At 38.7% G+C, this 22,095-nt stretch overlaps 1 protein-coding gene across 4 annotated transcripts in view; it reads right to left on the bottom strand.

Moving 5' to 3' along the window:
• The window catches only part of PDE7B (phosphodiesterase 7B), a 167,756-nt gene that overhangs the window by 29,099 nt on the left and 116,562 nt on the right, over window positions 1-22,095 (bottom strand). For all 4 annotated transcript variants that reach the window (XM_088161604.1, XM_014879037.2, XM_014879038.2 and 1 more), the window contains one exon: window positions 9,603-9,686. In XM_088161604.1, the coding sequence (XP_088017730.1) occupies window positions 9,603-9,686 (84 nt within the window). The remainder of the gene's footprint in view (window positions 1-9,602; window positions 9,687-22,095) is intronic.

Here is a 22,095-nt window from a genome sequence, read left to right as displayed (position 1 = left end):
ACAATTGTAAATTTCAATTTAAATTGTAAATACAGAATTTTGATGATGACACATGATGCAAGTCATACAGTGCCTTCAGGTGAAACTGAATTACAAAGTAAATGAATCAAAAATATTACTGCAGATATCCCTGAATTTCAGCTGTGGAACTATGGATACTAAAACACATGCTATAGCATCTGGTTAAAGACTATGATCTGCAAAGCTCACATGGGAAAGATTTAGTAATTATGTGCAATTTTCAAATGAACGTGAAAGACAAACAAGAATGTCTTTTGTTTATACCCATAAAACTTCCCTCGAAAACTGTGTTTAACTTTAGTCATTGTGGAAACTTCTGAACGTTTTGCTTACCTAAAAAACCTCCATCTCTTAAAAGATGCCTATTCTCATGCCACAAAGTTACTGCCTAGCATAGGGGTTGCAGAACCCTCCTTTGTACACTGAACAAAGTAATTGTATGAATTACATACACATCTTGTATGACTTACATACATATTTACAGATGTGTTCATACAAGCATTCCTCACAAAGCTCAACTTCTGCCTTCAAAAGCTCAGGCAGGCTGAGCCTGCAGTATATCTCTTGTGTTTTAGCAGGGAAGCAAGGTGGCTGCATTTTTCTTCAGGTAATTTGACAGCCACATCACGCATGCACACACCAGCAGACCATGGATGATGTCTGCATTGCTGCACGTGGCCCTCAAGAGGTTAATAAGCTGCAGAAATCAATGGCTGCCTTCTTCCTCCCAACACAGCTCCTCCAGTTACACTGATCTTCTCGCCTTAAATTGATCTACGGCTCACTACACACCAACCTCTGTTATTTCAGGAAAAGAGTTTTCCTGCACTGGGAACTGCTACCAGTTTTATTTCACATTTCTTTCACACTGCTGTGCTAGCACGTGCCCATAGGCAGCATGAATATAAAAACTATGGAGGTTATGCTAACAATGGTTGAGTTAACATGCAGAAATAATCACATAAATCAAATTTGGACAGGGATGTACTTAACTCTGCACCAGACATTCATTACATTGTTACTGTTCTTTCAAAGTAAACAAACTCTGTTATGCATTCAAATAAAGCCTCTGAGTTTTTCTTCACAGTACTGCCTTCTGTTATTTTATTGCATCTCAGCATACAATAAAAACAGGTCACCCAGCAGCATGAGTGGATAAAAAAGAGTTTATTAATTTTTAAAAGTGAACTGATTCAGAAAAGGGAAACGTTATTTTCCTCTCCTTTCCTAAAGAATAAATTAAGTCCTCAAGCAGCTTCCTTTGACTCATACAATTTATATACCCCTTCCCCTCTTCTAAAGATGCAAAGGCATTTCATACACAGCCACTGTATGCCTGAAGAGCCAGGCAGGATTGGTGGGAAAGTGCTGGGGTATCTGGAAGATAAGGTGAGAGGGTGAGTCCTGCAATTTAAGGTCTGGATAGTCTGCAAACAGCGAGAACTCTGGGAAACAATTTGTTTCTGGTCCTACAATTTTCCGCACTGGTTCCTGGCTTGACAGCTGGTTAGAAAACTTCTCTTTATGAGCCTGAGAGGTATGTAATTGACTGAGGAGGAGTAACTGGTGTTTGTCCTTTTTTTCTGCATGTAAAACTATGCATCTAAAACTATTAGATCACCTTTACAGAAGTCTTGTTTGGCATATTCACTGCATGTTTGGTTGCTGAATTTCTCTTTCACAGAGAAGTGCATAGCACTGATGATAGAAAAAAACAGCTGTGTCTTCCTAGTATCTTCTTACATTACAGATTTATCAAAATGACCAGCAGCAATAGTAGAGGTAGTTGAACTAACACAGGTGATCTAAAAATTAACGACAAACTTACTATTTTGTATTTTAAGTTTGGAGAAAGCACTTGTCAACTAGAAGAACAGAAAACCTCTTCTCTCTGCACTGTCTAAGCCTTCCAGATATGTTTCCCCTTGTAGTTCAAACAGCCTTCAGAAAGAAAACACTGAAGTTTTGAAGGAAGGCCTGAGAAAATGCACAAACCACCAGAAGCCTATATAGAAGGACTGTCACTTAAAAGCTTTCAGTCTAGTACAGAAGGACCAAGGAGCTCAGATGAATACACCAGTTCTATGTCCCAATCATCTGTGTAAGAAACTAACAAACAGGATTGATTATAGTAAGATTGTGTCAATTTTATCATCTGAATATACACTGGTCACTGCAACTAAGAAGACTGAGATGAAGACCTTGCACTATATCATATCTATAGATAAAAAAGTGTTGTACTGAAATCTTGGAAATGCAGAAACCCTTATAAGGTTTCCTCAGACTATATGGAATCCAAAAAAGTTGTGTTATAAACACTTTGTTTTTAACTTGCTTCTCTAAAGTCTAAAATATTCTTTGTTCCTTGACTTCTGATGAAATTCATTTTTAGAGATCAAGTGCTCTTTGTTAGCTGCCATTCTTTGAATAGGTTGCAATTATTGAATTATTGAATTACTACTCTCTAGAGGGGTAAACTTTTTTTTCAATTAGGCAGAAGCTGTGGGAAAGAGAGAGGGACCCTGAACGCATCAGAGAAAAGCACAAAATTAGAAGTATAGCAAAAGAACTTTAAAATTTTCTGCTTTTGAGTAAAAATTTTGTTCTCCAACAATGAGCACAAGTGCACAAAACCAATGCAAAGCCCGGTCTACAGTGGAGGTACTCATGCTTCTCTGGTTAGTGTGAGAGGTTCTGAGAAACGACCTTTCTAGGTGACCTGGCTTTGGAGTTTCCTCTTCTTTGAACATCACTTTAAGTGATGGTGGCTTGTAACAGCTGAGTTTCCAACTCATGAAGCTCCTGAAAAACTGTTGGCATCTTGAAGAACACTAGTCATGCCATTTCCTCCCCATCCCAAAATACATTCTTTTTGATACTGTTTGAAAGGGAATACAGAATTTAAGAATTATGCTGATTATCCCACTTATATACTGAATAATCCTATTACAACAAGTTCTGGAGAAATCAGGGTTTCAAAGACCACTTAAGTAACAGAATATTAGCCATAATAACAGGAAGAGGGATAGATTAAATCCAAATTTAAGATGAATTTAGATGTGTTTCTTATCACAATTTGAAACCTTTATTTGGGCTATCACTCATCTTTATGCAAACAAACATTTTGGCATCTTTTTATTAAGCCTTCTCCAAGTCCTTAGGAAATGGCATGTTATTTTCTGTTTTGTCACAATCATTATCATTTCATTATGAACCTTTGCCACTTCAGTCTTTGTACAGCAGTCAAGACCTTTTCTTCCTAAAACTGTGAATGTTCTATAGCTGATTACAGTTTCTCCAACAGGAAACAGTGCATCCCCTCCTCCTTCACTGCCCTTGAGAAAAAGCAACATAACCCGTAGTAACAGCAAACTCAACTTTCATTTATCATTTTAATGATCCCTTCTCCTTGTTCTTTCTTTTCCTCTGGTCATTTGGAAAGTATCCTCAGTATTATCTTCAGTACATCCTTTCCCTTTTCTAATCAAGGAAAAGAAGGTGGGGTGGCAGAATGGGTCACACATCATTTGGCAACTTTTAAAGGGACATCTTCAGTTAACTGAATCCCAAGTCTGTACTAAAAGAATAAGTTACAAATGTGCGTAATCAAGTCAGTGTTTGCTAAGACTTTGTGTGTGAAGCACATGTAGGTTTTTTGTTTGTTTTGCTTGCTTTTGTTTGTTTTGAGACCTCCTGAAGCATTCACAACCCAAAATGATGCATTTTGTTAGCATATGAAGGCATGTGCATCTATCAGTTTTACATTCTGGCTTTCATTTTTTGCAAGTGTGGCATTAAAGCTAAACAAGGAGCACGAATGGCAGGAAGTAGATTATACTTTTCAGACAAACTCTGTTAGTAAATTTTGCATAAAACAGCACTTAGAAAAATACAAAAATGCGAACTCTTCCTCCAAAAAAAACCCCAATTTGATGAAAAGGGTGAACCGGATTGACTTCCAATGACAGGAAGGATTTTTTAATACAGTGAGGAGTTAATGGAAAAGAGAACAATCTCTGTGCTGAAATATTAATAGGATTCCAAGTTCTCTTCCTTGAATAACTGATAGCAAGGCCACAGGCGGACCAGTTCTGGAAATGTTCATCCCTTTCAAACAAGCTAACCGGATAAAGAAGCCTATGTGTCTTAGGCTTGATGTTGATGAGTATCTTTTGGATGGGCTTATCCATGAGGAACTAGGGGAGATATTATGTAGAAATAATGCAGACCTCATAAGATCTCTCCCTCTCTAATTTAAAAACCATCTGGGACTTTGGACTCATCTCCACAGGCTGGGCTGGGATCTGAGTAATCCAATCAGCCCTTGAAACTTCCTCACAAGACTTTTAGTGTCCTAATTTAACCTAGGTCAGAAATATCTAAAAAGGCATCTCTCACTCCCACTTCTTTTTCTAGCCAAAGGCAACAAAACAAGGCACTTAACCAAACTCTTTTTAACCTCACTCATTTGGGTTCGGGTTACTTGATGGTTCAGTTTTGGGTTGGTGGCTGCGGTTAAGTTTTGTTTTCCCTGGAGATGCGCCCTACCTGAAAGCCCTGGAGTGTTCAAAATTCAAACCCAAAAATGAATGTAAATTTTGCAACAGACCCTTCTGTAGACAGACAGAAACCACAGATTCAAATGTCCACAGACTTTGGTTCTTTGAGATGGAGACATTTTCATGACTTCATATCTTCCCTTACTAATCCTGACAACACGTTTCATTTCTCCAATACCTAATTCATCACATGCCTGCAAAGTATGTGACGAGTTCACTTTATTTGCAAATAAACTGAAAACCAGAATATTTTGCTTGACTCAGATCAGACAGCAAATCAAGGACAGAGACAGAATGTTACCTAATATTACCTCTTATCATCATCTGGAGTAAAAAGTATAGAATCTGTAATAAATTAATTTCCCAATCTAAGCTTAAAGCAGGTAGGGTTCTTTTGGACTCAACTTCTGCCTGCATGACAACATCAAGATCCTAAGTAATACAGAGACTTACCTTTGGAATGTCTACAGACATGTTTTGACATTTTACATATTCTCAAATCCTACTCTGTGTTCCTGTTGTGCAAGGCATAAGAAAACAGATATCTCTCTGGGTAACACCATTTGGGTACAGAGACTCCAATTCGCAGGAGTCACATATATAAATACTGAAGTGAATACTGAAGAAGTGAATTAAATATAGTAAATTAGAGGCTAATAATTTTGTCATTTGCAAGCCAAAATTTAATCCAGATAAAAGCTTAGCATAAACAAGACGGGAACTGGAGAATTTAAGTCTTAAGAACATCGTTGTCTTCTGACTTGCTTGACAAGCATGTTTGTAAATAACAAGTTACTTATCTCAGCTGTAAACTATGCTATTTTGTTACTCTACTTGATTGAACTGGCAGTGAAACAAAGTATCTAACATAATTGCAGAAGGGTGAGGTCTTCTTGCTTACTGCTGCATGTTTACCTACAAGTCCAGATTTATCACAAGGAATTCCCTCAAACTTTGAGTTAAGGCAAGGAAGAAGTGTACTGTCACAGTCACCAAAAAAACTCTGAGATAATGAAACCCATTTAAATCAATGCATATTAGTCACTGGTGGGATCTGCTTCAATGACTCACTAAGCAACTTTGTGAATCAGAGAACTAAATTATTACTTACCATTGCTATGCTCCTTTATACCTCAAATCCAAACCATACTCTGCTAAAAGGAAAATTAGATTAATCTGCACAGCAGAAGTGTTTCAAATTCTAAATTATTACCCTGCAAATATTCAGTTTAACTCCTTTTCTGTCCTGTGAACATGGTAAGGTTCATTTAATTCACTGAAATGCTGAAATGTCAATGAGCTGCCAACATCAATTTCAACCTGCACCAGGTTCAGTTTCAAGCCTGAGCTACCCAGTTCACAGTCAAAATTTCCTAAAATTTGTGAGGTTTTATTTGGAATTAATTGAAGAGAAAACTCTCACCCTATTTTCCTATGCAAAATTTTTATCTCTTATTTTAGGAGTTTGTAAAGTCTGATATTGGTTCATTAAGCCTCCTAGTGAACAGGGGAGCCTCAAGTCTGTCAGGAGGAGTTTGTTTTTGTTTGGGGGATGTTAGGGGCCACCAGGATCAGGTGGTTTGGCTGCCCTATCAGGACAGAAGAAGGTTGGTGGACTTGCCTCTAGTGGGTCTCCACACCAGGCTGACAACAAGCAGCAGCTGACGCAATTTCCCCGCGGGGAGGAGCTGATACATCCCCTCAGGCTGCTGACTCGCTGCCATCAGAACAGAATCTGGTTGTCACACAGGTCTCCACAAGCTGCGAGACTAACTCTAGAGGCTGGGGCAAACATTTTGCTCCTCAGGAAACAGAACTAAGGAGTTCTCAGTGACACAGGGGTTTTTTACACTCAGTTTGGTATTCCAGAGTTATCTTAAGAGTCCCCAAACCCACCAGTGCAACTATGCCTAGGAAAGCTTGCAACTTGGCAGAGAAGACAGGAAGACACTAAAGCCCTGCATCTCCCCTAGACAGGATTCTGAAAAGTCCTCATGGTCCCGACAGCTGGGCAAAGACAAGGTGAAGTAATACTGACTTTCTATATACTGCAAGAGTCACTGGAGGAATGAGTAGATGGCATCACAGCCTGAACCAGCAAGAAGCCAACATTAATCCAGTTGGCTTTGATTAGGGCTACAGAAGATCCCATTTTCAGAGTGCAGGAAGTTTTCCTATCCAAAAAGACTTCATGGCGTCTTAAGTTACACAGCGACTTTACTGTAGGACTCCAGAAAAAACAGAAGATATTGTTTAGTCAGCATTAACCCTTAACAGACTAACTTGACTGAATCTGCAAGTACACTAAAAAAAGTTACATGCAAGTAACCTTTCGTCTGACATTAAAAATCAATGCCCTATATTTTTTTTTACAAGTTAATTTACATAATGGATGTCAACTCTGTTCAAGAAGGAACTTCAGTGTTTTCCCTTACTTTAAAACAAGGCTGGTACTGTATTTCAGATGCGAGATGGAACAATCGCTATTTAAGCTCAGCTTGTTAGTGAGAAGCTGGAGCAATGTTTATGCTTCGTTTGTTTCTGACCTCTGAGTATATTTACTATACTATTTCCTCTGCCTCTTCTCTCCCTCACTCTAATATCTTTCAGTATACAGTTGATGCCTCCCAGTTACTGCCCCCAAACAAATGCAACATGGTGACAAAATTTTACTGCAAGTATTGGTTGGGTACTTTTCAAGAAAGTGTGCAGTAGTGACATTTATATATATTTCTTTTTGATAGGATGTGCAGCACCATGTTTTTTGCTCCTTATGTGCTTATGTTTTTTGCTACTTCTGCATGGTAGAAATGGATTTAACAGGCAGATGTAGATGAACAAATATTACAAAAGCTTGTTTATTTCCTTGCAAAACACATCTGCGTGCTCTGACAACAACTATCTTCATTTACTTGTAGGTCACCAAGTGAGTCAGGCCCAGCACACTTGCCAGCTACAAAATCAGTAGTCAATGATCTTGAAATCTCACTTCATTTTGCACCAAAAAATTATGGCAACACTATTCCTTATAGAGAAAATGGTAAATATATTAAAACCTAAAAACCATGAGAAATCAAAAATCGAGATCATTGCTTTCCCTTACAGAGATCATGATCAGCCACACTGACTTATTTCAGATTATGGAAAAGCAGTAAAAAGAGTAAGCTGGAGGTTTCCATGACAGAGAGCACAGGAGCATAGAACTCCAGGTGCCCCACCCTGTTGGACCAGAGGTGCATACACAAGGAGGCACCACTTTTAGGTTCAGCAGCAACATTTAGAGGGGTTAAGTGGAGTGCCCTGCTCCCAGCATGATCGAAGCCTAAGTATTCACCAGAGCATCCCTCGCCATGGATGTCTCCCTACATAGCCCACGGACAGCACCAGCATTTCCCAGAAACTGGCAGGATCTGGAAGACTCATCTACAGGAGCTAAAAGTGAAAGCCCTATTGCCAGAAAAAAACCCTGAAACTACACCTCTGTTCTTCTTTCTCCATGGGTAAAGAAACTGAAAACTTTTCATGAAGTTTCTTTACCCATGGAGAAGGAAAACCACAAGAATGGAATTTTACATAACGTGTATATATCCAAAATAAAAAAAAAAATAATTAATTTAGTGACATTTGAATATGAATATATCCACTTCTACTTCATGAATAAGAAGTGCATTATTTTCTCTCACTCTTTATAAGGGCATGCATAACCACACTATTTCCAGCTAGCCTACATCTGATTTTTCTTCATGCTTTTCATTGGCAACTAAATTGTCCTCAAAACTCTGCTCAACCAGTAAGTTATTCCCTTTGTCCTGGGAAAACTGATAGAACCATCTCACCTCTTAGGTCTTTCTACCTCAGCCACAGCAAGCTCTCCGATGGACTTACAACCCAGAACACATCTTTAATCAGCAAGGCTGACAGCAGCACGTTGCTGGGTGACAGTAACTCTGCCAGAGTGGGTGAATGCAGCCCATCACATCCCAAGCCCTCCCCTCCCCAGCTCCTCTTTACTCCTGACTCCCAGCCAGCCTTCCCGCTTTGCTTCCTCCCCGCTTCCTCCTCCCTTCCCAGGCATCCAGACAAGAAGGTACAAAGAGGAGAATTCGAACTTTGGTTTGACAATTGCTCTTTGATGAAAAGCACAATCGCTAGAAGCCTAACTATGTCAGCACTGAAACTGTCAGAGTTCCAGTCTGTTTTGATGAAGACAGTGAATAACAGTTTTTTCAAAGGTTGCTTGTGCAGTACACAAGGACATAGAGATCTGCCTGTGTCTGAACACTGAAGTTAACACAGCATCCAGGCTGAGTGCTACAGGGCCCAAGACTAAGTGGTCACTGGTTTTTTGGTTTTTTTTTTTACACTCTTGCTAATGAGTTTGCATCAGTATAGAGAGCCCATCAGGTGAAAAAAAACACAACAGGGTCTCGATTTGTTTTTTTTTTTTCTTTTTAGATTTGCTGTCCTTTATTTACAACAGTGGCAAAATAACTTCAATCAAAATGAGGTTAAGATTATTTTTAACAGATGTTCACTGCTGGCCTGACCCAAAATCCATTGACGTCAATGAGAAGACTCCATGGGGCTTTGGACTGGGTTCTAATTGTTGGAAAAATTAATGTTATTGTAAACCACTGGTCAGTGCTGTCACATGCTCCCCCTCTGTGCCAGTTCTATATGACCGGATAACAGCTTCACATAAATCTGTTCCAACTGTTGTCTAAGAGGCTAAAGGACACAGAGGTTTATCTTTTTAATTCTGAACTGCCCCCGCTCCTTCCCTAGCACACCCGATGGCCCTACTGTATTTACATTTGACAGATTGAGCATTATGGACTATTCATAAAATCAAAATATTTCACAGCCAGAGACTGAGTGGAAATAATGGAATTAATGCTGACTGTGTGAAGATAGCTGAGCTACAGATATGTATGAGATGAGATAGTTTGGTTCATATACTTTCAATAGAGATTTTCATTTGTTTTTATTTAAATACAGACCTGAAAGAAGGGTTGCACTTACTGTTAAGAAGACGGAAGTCTATAAATGGGTAGGAGCCACGGCGCTCGGAGACAACCCCTGTCTGACCTCTCACCCGTGCATCTCCTGCAAAACACAAAATCCCCAGAGACATTAGAAGGGGCAGCTGCCTTTCTCTGCTGTTTTGATCTAGGTCTATTTTTTAATACAAAGTGACGACATTACACTCCTCCAGTGGGAAAACTAATGTCCAAAAAATCATCTCCCATGACATCCCTGGGTAATTGGGTAAAGTAGTTCAGCTGATCCTCTTATCAGAACAAAGACACAAGAAACCCTTCATTGCTGGCTGGAATTAAACCACAGTATTATCCTTTTGAATAATTTCTTGCCCAGCAAGCAGACTCTCATTACTTCACAAAAAGTGCAGACATCTGCTTTTTTTTTTTTTTTCTCAAGTAAGAACAGGTAGGACTCTGACTGTCATGGCTTCACATGCAAAGGTCCCAGTCTAGGCCCACAATCCAAATGACCTCCACAGTTGTGGGACTAGTCTCAAAATCATTAGCTGATGAAAAAATTCCCCCCCCCAAAAAGTATGAAGGTGTTTTTGCACTTAAGTGGGTGGTTAGTTTGTTTGTTTGTTTTGATTTTACTTTCTGCTCTTTGAGCACACTGAAAAATGCAAGCCTTCTCCTCAAACACTGCAGCTGTATTATGTAAGGAAAATCTGATGTTCTCAGATAAGCATTACTCTGGAGCGTTAGTTTGTATATTTAAACATGATGAAGTGCCAACACAATACTAAGAATTAGTATTGCTGTGCACTAGCTCCTGACTTACCATGTAATATTGATTAAATAGGCAAAACTAATTTAAGGAGAAAAATGCTCCTCAGGATGAGTAAGAGTTCCAAAACCTCTATCCAAGTAGACAGGAAGTAGTGGTAAAACAGATGTCATTTTTCTGTTTCCATAATTTTAAGTACCTTGTACTGCAATACAGTTGTTTCTTTACAGGCAATTAACAAGACCAAAATATGACAAATTCTTAAATAAAATGAAGTTTGGAGATTTTGAGGTTCTAGTTAGAGTACTCTGGTTCTTCACCATACTAATTCCTCTTCTACAGAAACAGAGACGGCAGTGTTGAAAGCATACCCACTGCACATCCTTACGCAGCTCACACTGTAGTCCTCTCAAATTTTGCATAAAAGTATTAATTTTTAGTTAGTCTGAATTGCATTTCCTCTGGGATACAAATATAGCATCTGAATAATCTAAACAACAATAATTTCAGAATTTGGCTGCTAGTGTTAGCTTCTACTGCTTGTGTTTAAAAACAAGAAAACATCTTGTAGCATAAAAGAAAGACATAGTTAAATGCTGTTATTTTTTTCTATCTAATGTTCACTTAAAATGTGCTTACAATTATATTTAAGGGAAGAAAGCCAAGTAGAATTATTTAAGTTAAATATTTGAGGTGGAGAAAAACTTCCGTGCCCTCTAGGGGTCCTTAGAGACACGAAAGACACAAGAGAGCATATGCAAATTAAGTATATTTCAAACACAGTCACTTTTGATTATAAATATAAATCTAAGTTCTCTCACCCTTACTTTCACTTTACTTTTTTGTTCCCAGAGACAGAACACATGTTCCCTGTTCTTGGCTCCTGCTTGCCAACCACTCCAAGAAACCAGTCCAAAACAACTCAAGCTGTTGTTGACCCCACTTACCCCTCCTGATAGCAGGGGCAGGAGGTGCAAACTTCTACCTGCTCTTCAGCTGTTCCACTTCAAAGGCACGGTAATGCCGTGGGTCTACCTTCATCTGCAGCTTAAAATTACATGCCATGTAATTGTGGCAATGAAGGCACAGGAACCCATCCCCCCACGATCCTTGTGCTGAAGAGCAAAAGGGTGGAGCAAATAGTTGGGAGAGTTTGTAAAACACCGACACAAGATTCATCGGCACCCACAAGCCAGAGCCCATGAAGCAGCACCCAGACTTGAAAGCGCTGCTCTCTGCCACGGGTAACCCCATCAGATTGGCTCACGTGTGCAGGAAGAGTAAGAGTGGCAAGCATATGGTGCACATTATATAAACTCAAAAAAATCAGGCAGGCTTGAGCCTGCTACTAATACAGGCATCAGCAAATTAAGAACGGGTGTGAATTCAGAGCATGCCTTGACCAACGCTTTTGTTTTTCTGCAGGCACCAATGAATTAACATCAATCTGCAAGTAATCCCCTGCATTACACACTGATAAACATGTCACTTGTGACTATAGCAGCAGAGACATTAAAAATAAAAAAAATTTTAAAAAAGAGAAATTCAGACTCCAAAAATCTGAAAAAACACCCAAAGCCTAAGATACTATAAAATCAGCAAGACTGATACTCTTTCTAGGCATAAATAATACATCTATCAAATCAAAGGAGGTACTATAGTACTAGTGAAAATCATATACAGTAATGTATCAAAAAGATTGCTAAACTCTGATCTCAATAGTATTACCCAAAATTTTGAGGAAGAGAGCACTAAAGGTAGATATACAATTGTAACACTGAAGAAAACACAAGGTGGGCTTACCAAAAGTAGACCATACAAGATACTTAATGACCTCAAATAAAATAGCTAACTGTTAGACAAAAGGAAAAGAAAGCAATACTGTAGTGCAATTCAACCATATGGACCTTGTTAAACATACAAGAGAAAGCAAGAGACGAGTACAAGAACTGAAGACTAAAAATAAGAAGATAACACGGTGCATTGAAAGAAAACCTTTGCTTGGGAACAATTACTCCATGATCTCCATGACACTTAGAAAATTTATGCTGAGAATAGTCCTAAAGAATTTTTATTGATGATCTTAACACAGAAGAGCACTAGTGATACTCGAGGATAACACAATGCTGGAAGATACCAGGTATTAACAGCTACAGCTATTTTAAGTTAAGTTCATTGCTGCTGTCACCTTTTCTGTCCCAACTGTTCTGTGGCCCAGATACCTGGATGTTCCTGGTAGCCCAGCTTCCTCCCACGGTGCTGCTGCCTCATATAGAGCTACAGACTAGCCAAATTCGATGCTTAGGTACACTATTCAAAGCTATTTCAGCAAAGATAGGGAAAGCAATGGAGATATGGATGCAACTGGTAAGAAATGTGAATGAGTTTTATTGAACTAGCAAAGCCCAGGAACTGAAGTAATGACAAATTAGTGATGATTCCAATTGGCTATTTGTGTAATTTTACATTTTTTACAGACAATATAATTTTGGGCTATCTCTAGCACTGCAGGAATCTGTATGCAGAATAAATCTGCATCCCTGCTGACTTAGGAAAAGCCACGAAAATCTTTATATTCTTATATGATTATTAACTTTATCCTGAGGGAAGGCAAGTTTCTGATGAGTCAAAGATGTTATCAAGTAGCTCTACCTCATGAATCTGTTATTTCAAAATACTTCATCAGGTGCCACCTAGTCTCTCTCTACATCATTAGAGAAAGATTAGTTAGGAAGTGGTGGTGGGCTAAAACGACCACACCTCCCTTCCTCCATTTTTTCTTGGCTCACATATTTGGAAAATATTTATATACTTCTCTATTACTTTTAATTACAGCTAAGTACACTCAACAGAGAGACTAAGAAGAGGGATTGCACCAGATATACAACTTACCACATGGATTTTAATTTCCAAGAGGCAAGGGCCGCTCATGGCAACACACTCCATTTTATTTTTTTGCTTTGGCAGATGACTTTGAGGCTGACTTTCATCATTCCACAAGACCTTTACATCTCTTTGTCTTCACCTTAAAAATCAAGCTAAGCAATCATTCTGACAATTTATGCAACTAGCAGTTTTAGATAAATAATCCTTTTTAGAGTAAAAGGACAGAATTCTGTGGTAACAAGGCAGGAAATTTTGACAGCTCATTGTGTTCCCAAATGAAACAAGTAGGGTGAAGGGAAATGGTCAGGGTACAGGTTCTCCTTGGCTGCTTTGGGCTGAAGATGCAAGGCTGGAACATCTGCAGTTGCAAACACCAGGGGCTGCACCCTTACTGGTGCCAAGCTGCCACAAGAGCTTCTAGCAGGGACATGTCCCAAGGGCTGCTGTGCTCTTGAATTTTACTGTTCTTGTTAAAAGAGACAAGAACACAAACCAAATAAACCAAAGAAACCTATATAAGGAGGCAGAACTGTGACTGACATGCATGACAGATCACAGGCCCAAGAAAATCAGCTGTAGGGCAAGAACCCTGGCACTACTACAGCCATAGCATCAAGGGCACTTCAAGACAGTTTAGAAGGGTTAAGAAAAAAATGAGGCAGCTCTTAACTGCCTTTTACATCTGGAGGAAAGAGCCATCTGCACCGAGGAAAACAACTTCTCCAAGACTTGCCTGAAACAGCGTGTGATTCAATTTCACTGAGCAAGCACAACAAATTAGGAGAGAAAATAGGGCCATAGATGTGACAAAACAAGAGTAGCTTCATCCAGCACAAGCTAGGATGAACCACCAAATTATTGATTCTATTTAGTACACAGCTCCATGTGGTAAATTGGGAATACCACAGCAAATTCACAAGAGGTTACAAGTATTTATTCCAGTCAAGCTTTCTTACAGTCTTCATTCCACTATTTCTTAAGTTGACTGTTCAGGGTACATACTGCAGTGGCTGACAACTTTTCACAGAAAACCAAGCAGCAGTAGCAAGGCCTCTTATGGACTCCATGGAGCCCATGGCTCTTCCACTATTTCAGTTATGAAAAGGCTTGGGATTTCTGACCTGGAGGAAGAGGACCTGATGATGTTTTAAGCATCAATCTGGTTTTAGTGGAAAGCTTTCCTAAAGAGAGAAGTGTTGCTCTGTTAAAGTAGCAAACTCAAAGGAAAAGTTAGGTTAAAAGTAAGTACCAGAATTACCAGAATTATATTTTTATTTTAAGAGATCTAATGGTTGTTCATGGTGATTTATGTTGGTTTGTGTTATTTTCATTCTGTTGTATTAGTGCTGTAAGTGTTACTGTAAATTCTTTTTTTGTAGAAGGCATTTTATAAACATTTTTCGTGTGCATCAGATCTTCTGAACAAAACCATTTCCTCTGAACAGACACAGAGAGACTGATTTAAGGGTTACAGACTCAGGACGGCTGCCCTTTGCAGATGGAGAAACTGGAGCAGCCACCTCACTGCATTCATTTGTAAGCACTGAATTTTTAAGCATGTAAACATTCCAAAATGTAAGGTTTTCTGTGCTGTATGCTACATGGTTCTACTATTTCTGCTAGTAGTCCTGATGAGCTCATAAGTATTGACTTCATCCAACGTATTGTGCAGATTGGTTTCAAAATGCTCTGCAAAGGAGAGTAATTGCTGGAACTCCCTTTTTACAAAAAGAGGATAAAATGATGATATAGAAACTGTAATTCAGTTTTGTAAATGTTTTTTACATAGAAAATAACTTAATTTCCCTTGTAGTGGTCCTACCCTGTGAATAATTTGTTTTTATTTATTTATTACCAGTCAATTACTTGAAGTTCAGGTATTAAAAATTCCTTTTTGAGCTGCAGATAAGCCATTTCATGCATCCTGGTTTTTTAGTATTTTGAAGTGAATGGTGTTTCTTATGTTCAACAAGAACTACTGGGACTGATTTACTGTACCTGCCAGCTCTAATTTCTGTTCTCCTTTACAAACCAAAACCCACACCGCAGCTGTATCTTAACCTCCCAAACAGTACTATCCCCACTCCTTGTGCCAACCAGTAAAATGCAAGAAAGAGAAGTTAACAATCTGTTCATAAAATCCTTCTCAATGCTGGAATTCTCCTGGTATGTCTTACGTGGATATAGAGGAAGACCCTAGGATCCACGGGCATACCTTTAACAGCCATTGTCCATTCTGACAAACGAGCAAGTTAAATGTGTTTTACAGACACTCTAGAAACCCTCTCTTTCATCTTACCATACAACACCAGCGACTCTGGTGAAAAGACTGAACTGATGCATCTTGAGGTAAAGCTCTTACAACACGCAGACTTTGGAAAAAGCTCTTGCAGACAAGTGAAAACCAAGAGGATGAGAAAACTGCCATAGAGAACCAGATAACAGCAGTCATGAGAAACTCAGATACTGAAGCAGCACCCACATTTTGCATGAGCTAACAAGGGTAGGTTCCCAAAACGTCAATGCGTTATATTGTACTGGCAATTCTTTCACTTGTTTTTGATTTTGATAATGGGCTACGAATTATTGCCTTAAGGTCAAACGTATTTCAAACACTCGTAGGTCTAAATGAGTGGCAGAAATAGATGTCTCCGCCCAGTGACTAATGCTTAAAGAGATTTTCAAAGACCCATGTTTCTGACTTTGATGCAGATGGAGTCTAAGACCTTTCTTTTCCTAAATTAAGTGCCATGATTATAAGCAGAGCATGGGGAGGGAGGAATCCAAGGTCTCACCCATGAGGACTGTATTCAGAAAACTGGGACCACACCAAACCTCTTACCTGTGAGTATGCCTTTGACTGTGATTATCCCTGTGACTATTTGCTAACAAACAGAACAGACACCTACACCTTCAGTTCACACCAATGTAGGCACACCCTCAAAACACTTACCTACTGTGTACACTGGTACAGTGTAATATTATCCCACAGCTCAGTTAAACAAAAAATAGCACTTGTTATGCAACAGCCATTGGAATATGGATCTGGATAAAACACAGTAACTTATCTCTTTGATTCTACTGAATGATATCTACTTACCTTTTAGTATTTTCTAGATGAAATACAAAAGTTTATATAAAAGTTTACATGAAGTGCTAAACCACATGACACAAAGAGAGGGAGTGTAAGAATGGGCATTTTGCACAGCCTGCTTAATTAGGAACTTCTCCTTTTGAAGACATGGGAGACTCAGATATAAGAAGGAGCTTGCCAGCACTAATTTTGCAAATTCAGCCAATGGTTTTCACATGCAGATAAGAAGATAGACAAGTGGTGCTATCTATCAGGAAAGGATAGGGAGTTACTGAACTAAAACCAGGACACAGATCTTGAAAAAAAGAATCCAACAAGAGAGAATGCAGACCTGTATACATACAGCATTTTAAGTTCAGAAGACAGAAGTCATCTATCACCACCTCCATACTTGAAAGGCATGGTTTGGACAGCCATCTGGACTTTGGTAAATATTTTCCTTGCACTGTATTGTAAGGAGCAAGCCATCTACTATCTAGAGAGGCTGAAGTCACTAGAAAGAAAGGGAAAGGAAAGCATGGGAGAACAGCTGCATATGACTGACGGTGTCTTGAGAGTCTCACTGCTGCGATCCCAAATGGAAGCACTCTGTCTGACTTCAGGCTTACCATAGTGCTGCTGCTCAGCAGGGCTGGTGTAGTAACACAGGTCCTGGGACACTCTGAAGCAGACAGGATCCTCTAAGTAAAGTGGATATAACAATTCCAAGTTCTGACGCTAGGAACCACCTGTCTGTATCTTGAGTTTTGTATGGTGTTATTGGTAGGGCATTTTTGTCTCCAAATACTGACCACTGACTTGACAGGAAAAGAGGATATTAATACAGATAGGGCACTGCACTGTCTTGATAGTCTTGTCTTCCTAAATGGTTTGATAGCTTGTAAATTTCTCTGCATTAGAGGACAGGAGCCATGTCAACAGAATCAGGTTCCTTACATTGCTATCATTGCTATTACTGTAGAGCCCTGCTGCAAGTGGCAAAACTTACTGGTTTTCCTAAAAATGAAATTGAATTGTAATAAACCTCTTAAAAACTAAAGGATACATCCAGCAATGTTAAGAGCTGTAATAAAAGTAATAACAGCTACAGCATAGTCTTAGCAACAGGTAGTAGGTTGCATTACCATGGCAACCTTGAACATAATATCCTACTGTCATGCTACTCCTATCCCTCTCCCAAATAAATTGCAGCATAAATAAAATAATGTTATTACTTATTCAATTCAATTTTTTTTATTCTAGTCTTCAGCTAGACTCTCAGCAACTGAAAAAAAAACGTATTTAATAACAAAGACATCTTCTAAGACATCTACACTCCCAATTCCAAGTCATTAGGCTTCCATTTTGTATAAAAGAAAAAGCACAAAAGGTCTGTTTTTTCTAAGACCAATGCCAAAAAGAGGTATAGAATTCAAATTTCTATGCACAGTGCAATAGGTGAAGCTACTTCTGTTGTCATTACCCAAAGACAAGGATTTTCTTCTCATTAATACATCAAAACCCTAAGTTATCCCAAATATAAATTACATTTTCTTAACTGTAATAACATTCTAGATATAGATACTCTTTCAGAGACCCTTTTTTATTTGCCTATGCATTATAACTTCAAACTGAATTCTTTCAAACATTTACATCTTATTTTATTATATGGATTTGTGATTTGAACATTGACAGTTCTTTAAATGTTTCTACTCTGAGAACACAATTGGACTTCTTCAATCCACCAGTGAGGGTTTTGTAGTTGAAAAACTGAAAGCTGAGCTAATTGTCGAGCATTTATTCAACCAAGTCTGCCTTACTGTTCTGCATTCTCATTTCTCACCCAGCAATAATATTTATTAAGGGATCTCTTAAATTAACTTTAAATTTTTTGTTCTACAAGTTCTTCAAGAACTTATGTGTAAGTATACACACATAATGGGTTGCAATGACTGAGCCACAAGGTATCATTCTCATTTTTGACTAAGGCACTATTATGTTGGCAAGCAGAAAATAGTTGATATTACAATCAATGTAAATCTAGCATAGCCATTGCTTAAAATTTGATATATTATATATAATTAATTTAGGTAAAATAAAAATTGGTAAAATGACATAAATATTAATGGAAAAAATGCTGCTCATTCCAAAGTGTAACAGAACAAATGGAACTTTTTTTTTAATGTTCAGTAATTTGGTACTAATATTTTTTGTTTCTGAGAAAGAGAGGGCATGCTTGGAAATAACATGCAGGATGATAATCATAAGCCCTGAGCTCATTTCCTGGTTTCTTATGGAACAAACTGTTTTCTTTCCATGCCTCAGTTTTCCACTTCTGTGTTTTGTTTGTTCTGAGCAGACAGTGAGTTCTCTAATGCAGGGCCTCAGCAGTTAAACAGCATTTTCTACCTGAAGTTCTGGTCCTGGTTTCTACATTACCACAGTTCAAACACTAATTATCTCTGCTTTTTTTACAACCAACAGTTAAGTTAGACAACAAAACAGAAAATGAATGCAGAAAGGTTTACTCGTGCCTTTAAATCAAAATTTGCTTTCAACTCTTTAATGTGACACTTAAGAAAATTTCCCTCTATTTCCACAGCTTTTCCCACAAGATTTCTCCACCCTCTCTTTCCCATTAAACTACAAAAGCCGCATGTTTAAAACCATAAGTAGTAATACAGCAATTGCCATTGACTACTTTTGAAACACCTGACATTAGCCAAAACCTCAAGTCTATCAACAGTTTTCACAGAACGGCAGCCTGTGGAGCCAAGCACGAAAAGCACAAGACCCTCTGAATTTGCTCCCCTCTGATTTTGTGCTGAAATTGCACAGCTGCCATTTGCCTCACACAAGGGGGCTGAGTCTCAGCTGATCCAGTCTGTCTCACCGTATCTAATGGATGGTGCTTGCACACCCCTTTAAGGTGCATCAATACAAAGCCAACGTAGGAGATGAGTGAGACATAATAAACTTAATTTGTCTCAATCTTGTGCATTGAGCACAGGATAATCCTTCTAATCCTTCCCTGTCAGTCTCTGCACGTTCTTCATCTCCTCTTTTCCAACTCTGCTCTGCATTATATATATATATATACACATATATATACACATATATATATACACACATATGCATGTATCCCTAACTCTTATGTGACCCTTCTTCCTCGCTTCCGACTCAGCAGAGATTCAGCCTTCCCTCTGCTCACTGCCCTGAGGCTGCAGTACTGTGCAGTGCTCTAACAACCAGCCCAGCAGCACTGGCCACTCAGTCTTCCCCATGGGGCTGCCCCAAGGGTCTTTATGGCTGGAGAGAGCAATGACAGGGAAAAGGAGGAGAAAGAAGCGCTGAGCGCTGGCTTGGCAGCACAGGGAGCTGCCTGTTACATCTTGCAGGAGAAAACTTTACTCACCACCTGAAGCTTTGCTCTGATTAAAAGCTTTATCTACATGGGAGACTGCAGGAACAAATGTCTTGAGGTTAATAATTTGAATTATTTTTGTACATTATATTTTGCAATAAATTCTTCTCTATCTTTTGAATTAAAAAGAAGTATCTATGCTAAATAACTGTAAATCTTCCTTCTTATTTTTAAATTTGGTCTAGTATCTCTATGGAACATATAGATGTTAGACATATGAGATACTAGACAAGGGGTACTAGACTAGATACTACTGAACCCCCAAAACTCAGTGAATTATTGATCAATAAGACAAGAGAACTTTGTCCAAAGTAAGTACTGGTTTTTAGCAATAAGGTAATCTTAGCATTATTTGTTTATTCAAGATGAGTATTTCCTGAGCTAGTCCTAGGCTAGTCTACATCTTATCATGCAATACTTCTTAATCATAAAGTATTTTTTTAATAAAAAGATAGCATATGTATGTAACATAACTATTTGGAATGGAACCTGTTACATTTTGATGCTAGACACAAGAACAAAGCTGCATCAAGTGGAAGCTTAGCTTAACTGATCTACTGTTTGGAAAATACTTGTCTCTTCCTGTTTTTACATGGTATTTTTCAAATAATTCATTGGATCTAAAAAAAAAAAAAAAATCTAATAAAAAGAACCCCAGCAAAACCCACCACACCCAAATCATCAGATGGAGAATCCTAATCTAGCAATAATTTAGCAAATATGCTGCCCCTTACACTTAGATCATTGATGTGGATCATTCTTGCTTGGTACTATGCATTTAAATTTTATAACTTCAGAAAAGTGTGGCAAAAGAGAAACCTCTGGATCAGTCTCATGTTACTCAAACAATTAGCATAGTCTCTGTGCCCCATTCACTGTTATGGCTCAGTTGCCTTAAATATCTAAAGTACAATTAAATAGCAGTTTGCCTTTCTTCTTCATGGCACTTTCTTAAGAGAGGTAAGCACAAGCTGGCTCAAAGGAAAATAATTATCTACATATTTCTGTAATTACAGAACACCTGATAAACCCATCTAATTAGGTGCTTCCCATGGGCAAAGTCTGGTTATTTCCCCAGAACATTGTTTTGTTTCCTGGGATGTCTGAGCCCTGACCATGACACAAAGTAGTGGCAGGAGCCAGTGGCATCTGGGCCTCTTCCCCAAACGATGTGCTGGCAACCAGAGCTTCCCTGAGCCCAGAAAATGTGCAAGCTGCTGCTAGGTAGTCTCTACCCTAATTCTTTAGTTGAATATGGGGTTCCACTCCAGCTCTTTATTCCACTAACTGCAAAACTTTATCATCAGAAAGGAAGAGCAACTAGCAAGGTATGCAGAAAGGGTTAAGCATGGCTTACCATAACCAGACCCCCTCTCAAGGACCTTTTACAGGAACATGTATTTCTTCCCTCATCCCATAATTATGTACACTGAGTGTTGATTTCACTTTGACAAACAACAATGTCCCATAAAGGACCTGCACTGAACATTGCCCTTTGTGAGGAAAGGTCAAGCACACCTGAAGAGAGGGAAATCCTGTCTTGCCCTGGAAATAAATAGATTCTGCTGGGCTCCTTGCTGAGGAGGACAGACAGAGAAGGGGAGAGAAAGCGTTTTCCTCCTTCCTCCTATTCTGTACCTACTTCCACAAGAAGTCAGGAAAAAAACAGGTTTTCAGACTTACATTTGCATCAATACATATTTGATTAATAATCTTCCAAAACCACCATGAATGGACAAAACCATGAATTAACACTGTAAAAACTGTACAGATCTGCTAACTGGCCGAACCCAGCAGTCTCCATTTATGAACAATTACACTGGAGCTATACCTAGAGACTATCTGCAATTCAAGCACATTGTGGCATAAACCTTACCAAAGTTTTATTTACAGTGTCAGCATCAAGAACCAGGAGGCACATCCAGGCGACCCACTATGAAGGGAGCCAGTGAGGAAGCTTTTTGGGATGTTGGCAGTCCAGAGCAGGCTGGCATCATATCCTTTCCAGAAGCCAAGACACACAGTACTATCTTCCTATTTAATATCTTCCAATTACTTCATCTTTTAAGAAGTGTCATTAGTAAATATATTTAATTTTTTAAGTGTAAGGTTAACTTTGAATTTGAAGTTTCCAATAAAAGCCTCATGCATTTCACCCCTGGTTTTAGTTAAGACAGAAAAACAACGAAACCAAAACAGCACCAAAAATATTAACAACATTTCAGACATTTTTACATGAGAAATGCCTGGTCCTCTGATGGACGGAATACACTGCAATACTGCCTTTCTCCACAACCAGGACTGAAAACAGAAGCTGAGGCTTTTGTCTCCTGCATTTTAACATACTCCTAGGGAATTCAAAT

The sequence above is a fragment of the Sturnus vulgaris genome, chromosome 3 (genome assembly GCF_052056855.1).
Source record: "Sturnus vulgaris isolate bStuVul1 chromosome 3, bStuVul1.hap1, whole genome shotgun sequence".
Lineage (NCBI taxonomy): Eukaryota > Metazoa > Chordata > Aves > Passeriformes > Sturnidae > Sturnus > Sturnus vulgaris.
The sequence above is the reverse complement of the archived record's forward strand: the minus strand, read 5'-3'. Positions and strand labels throughout refer to the sequence as shown.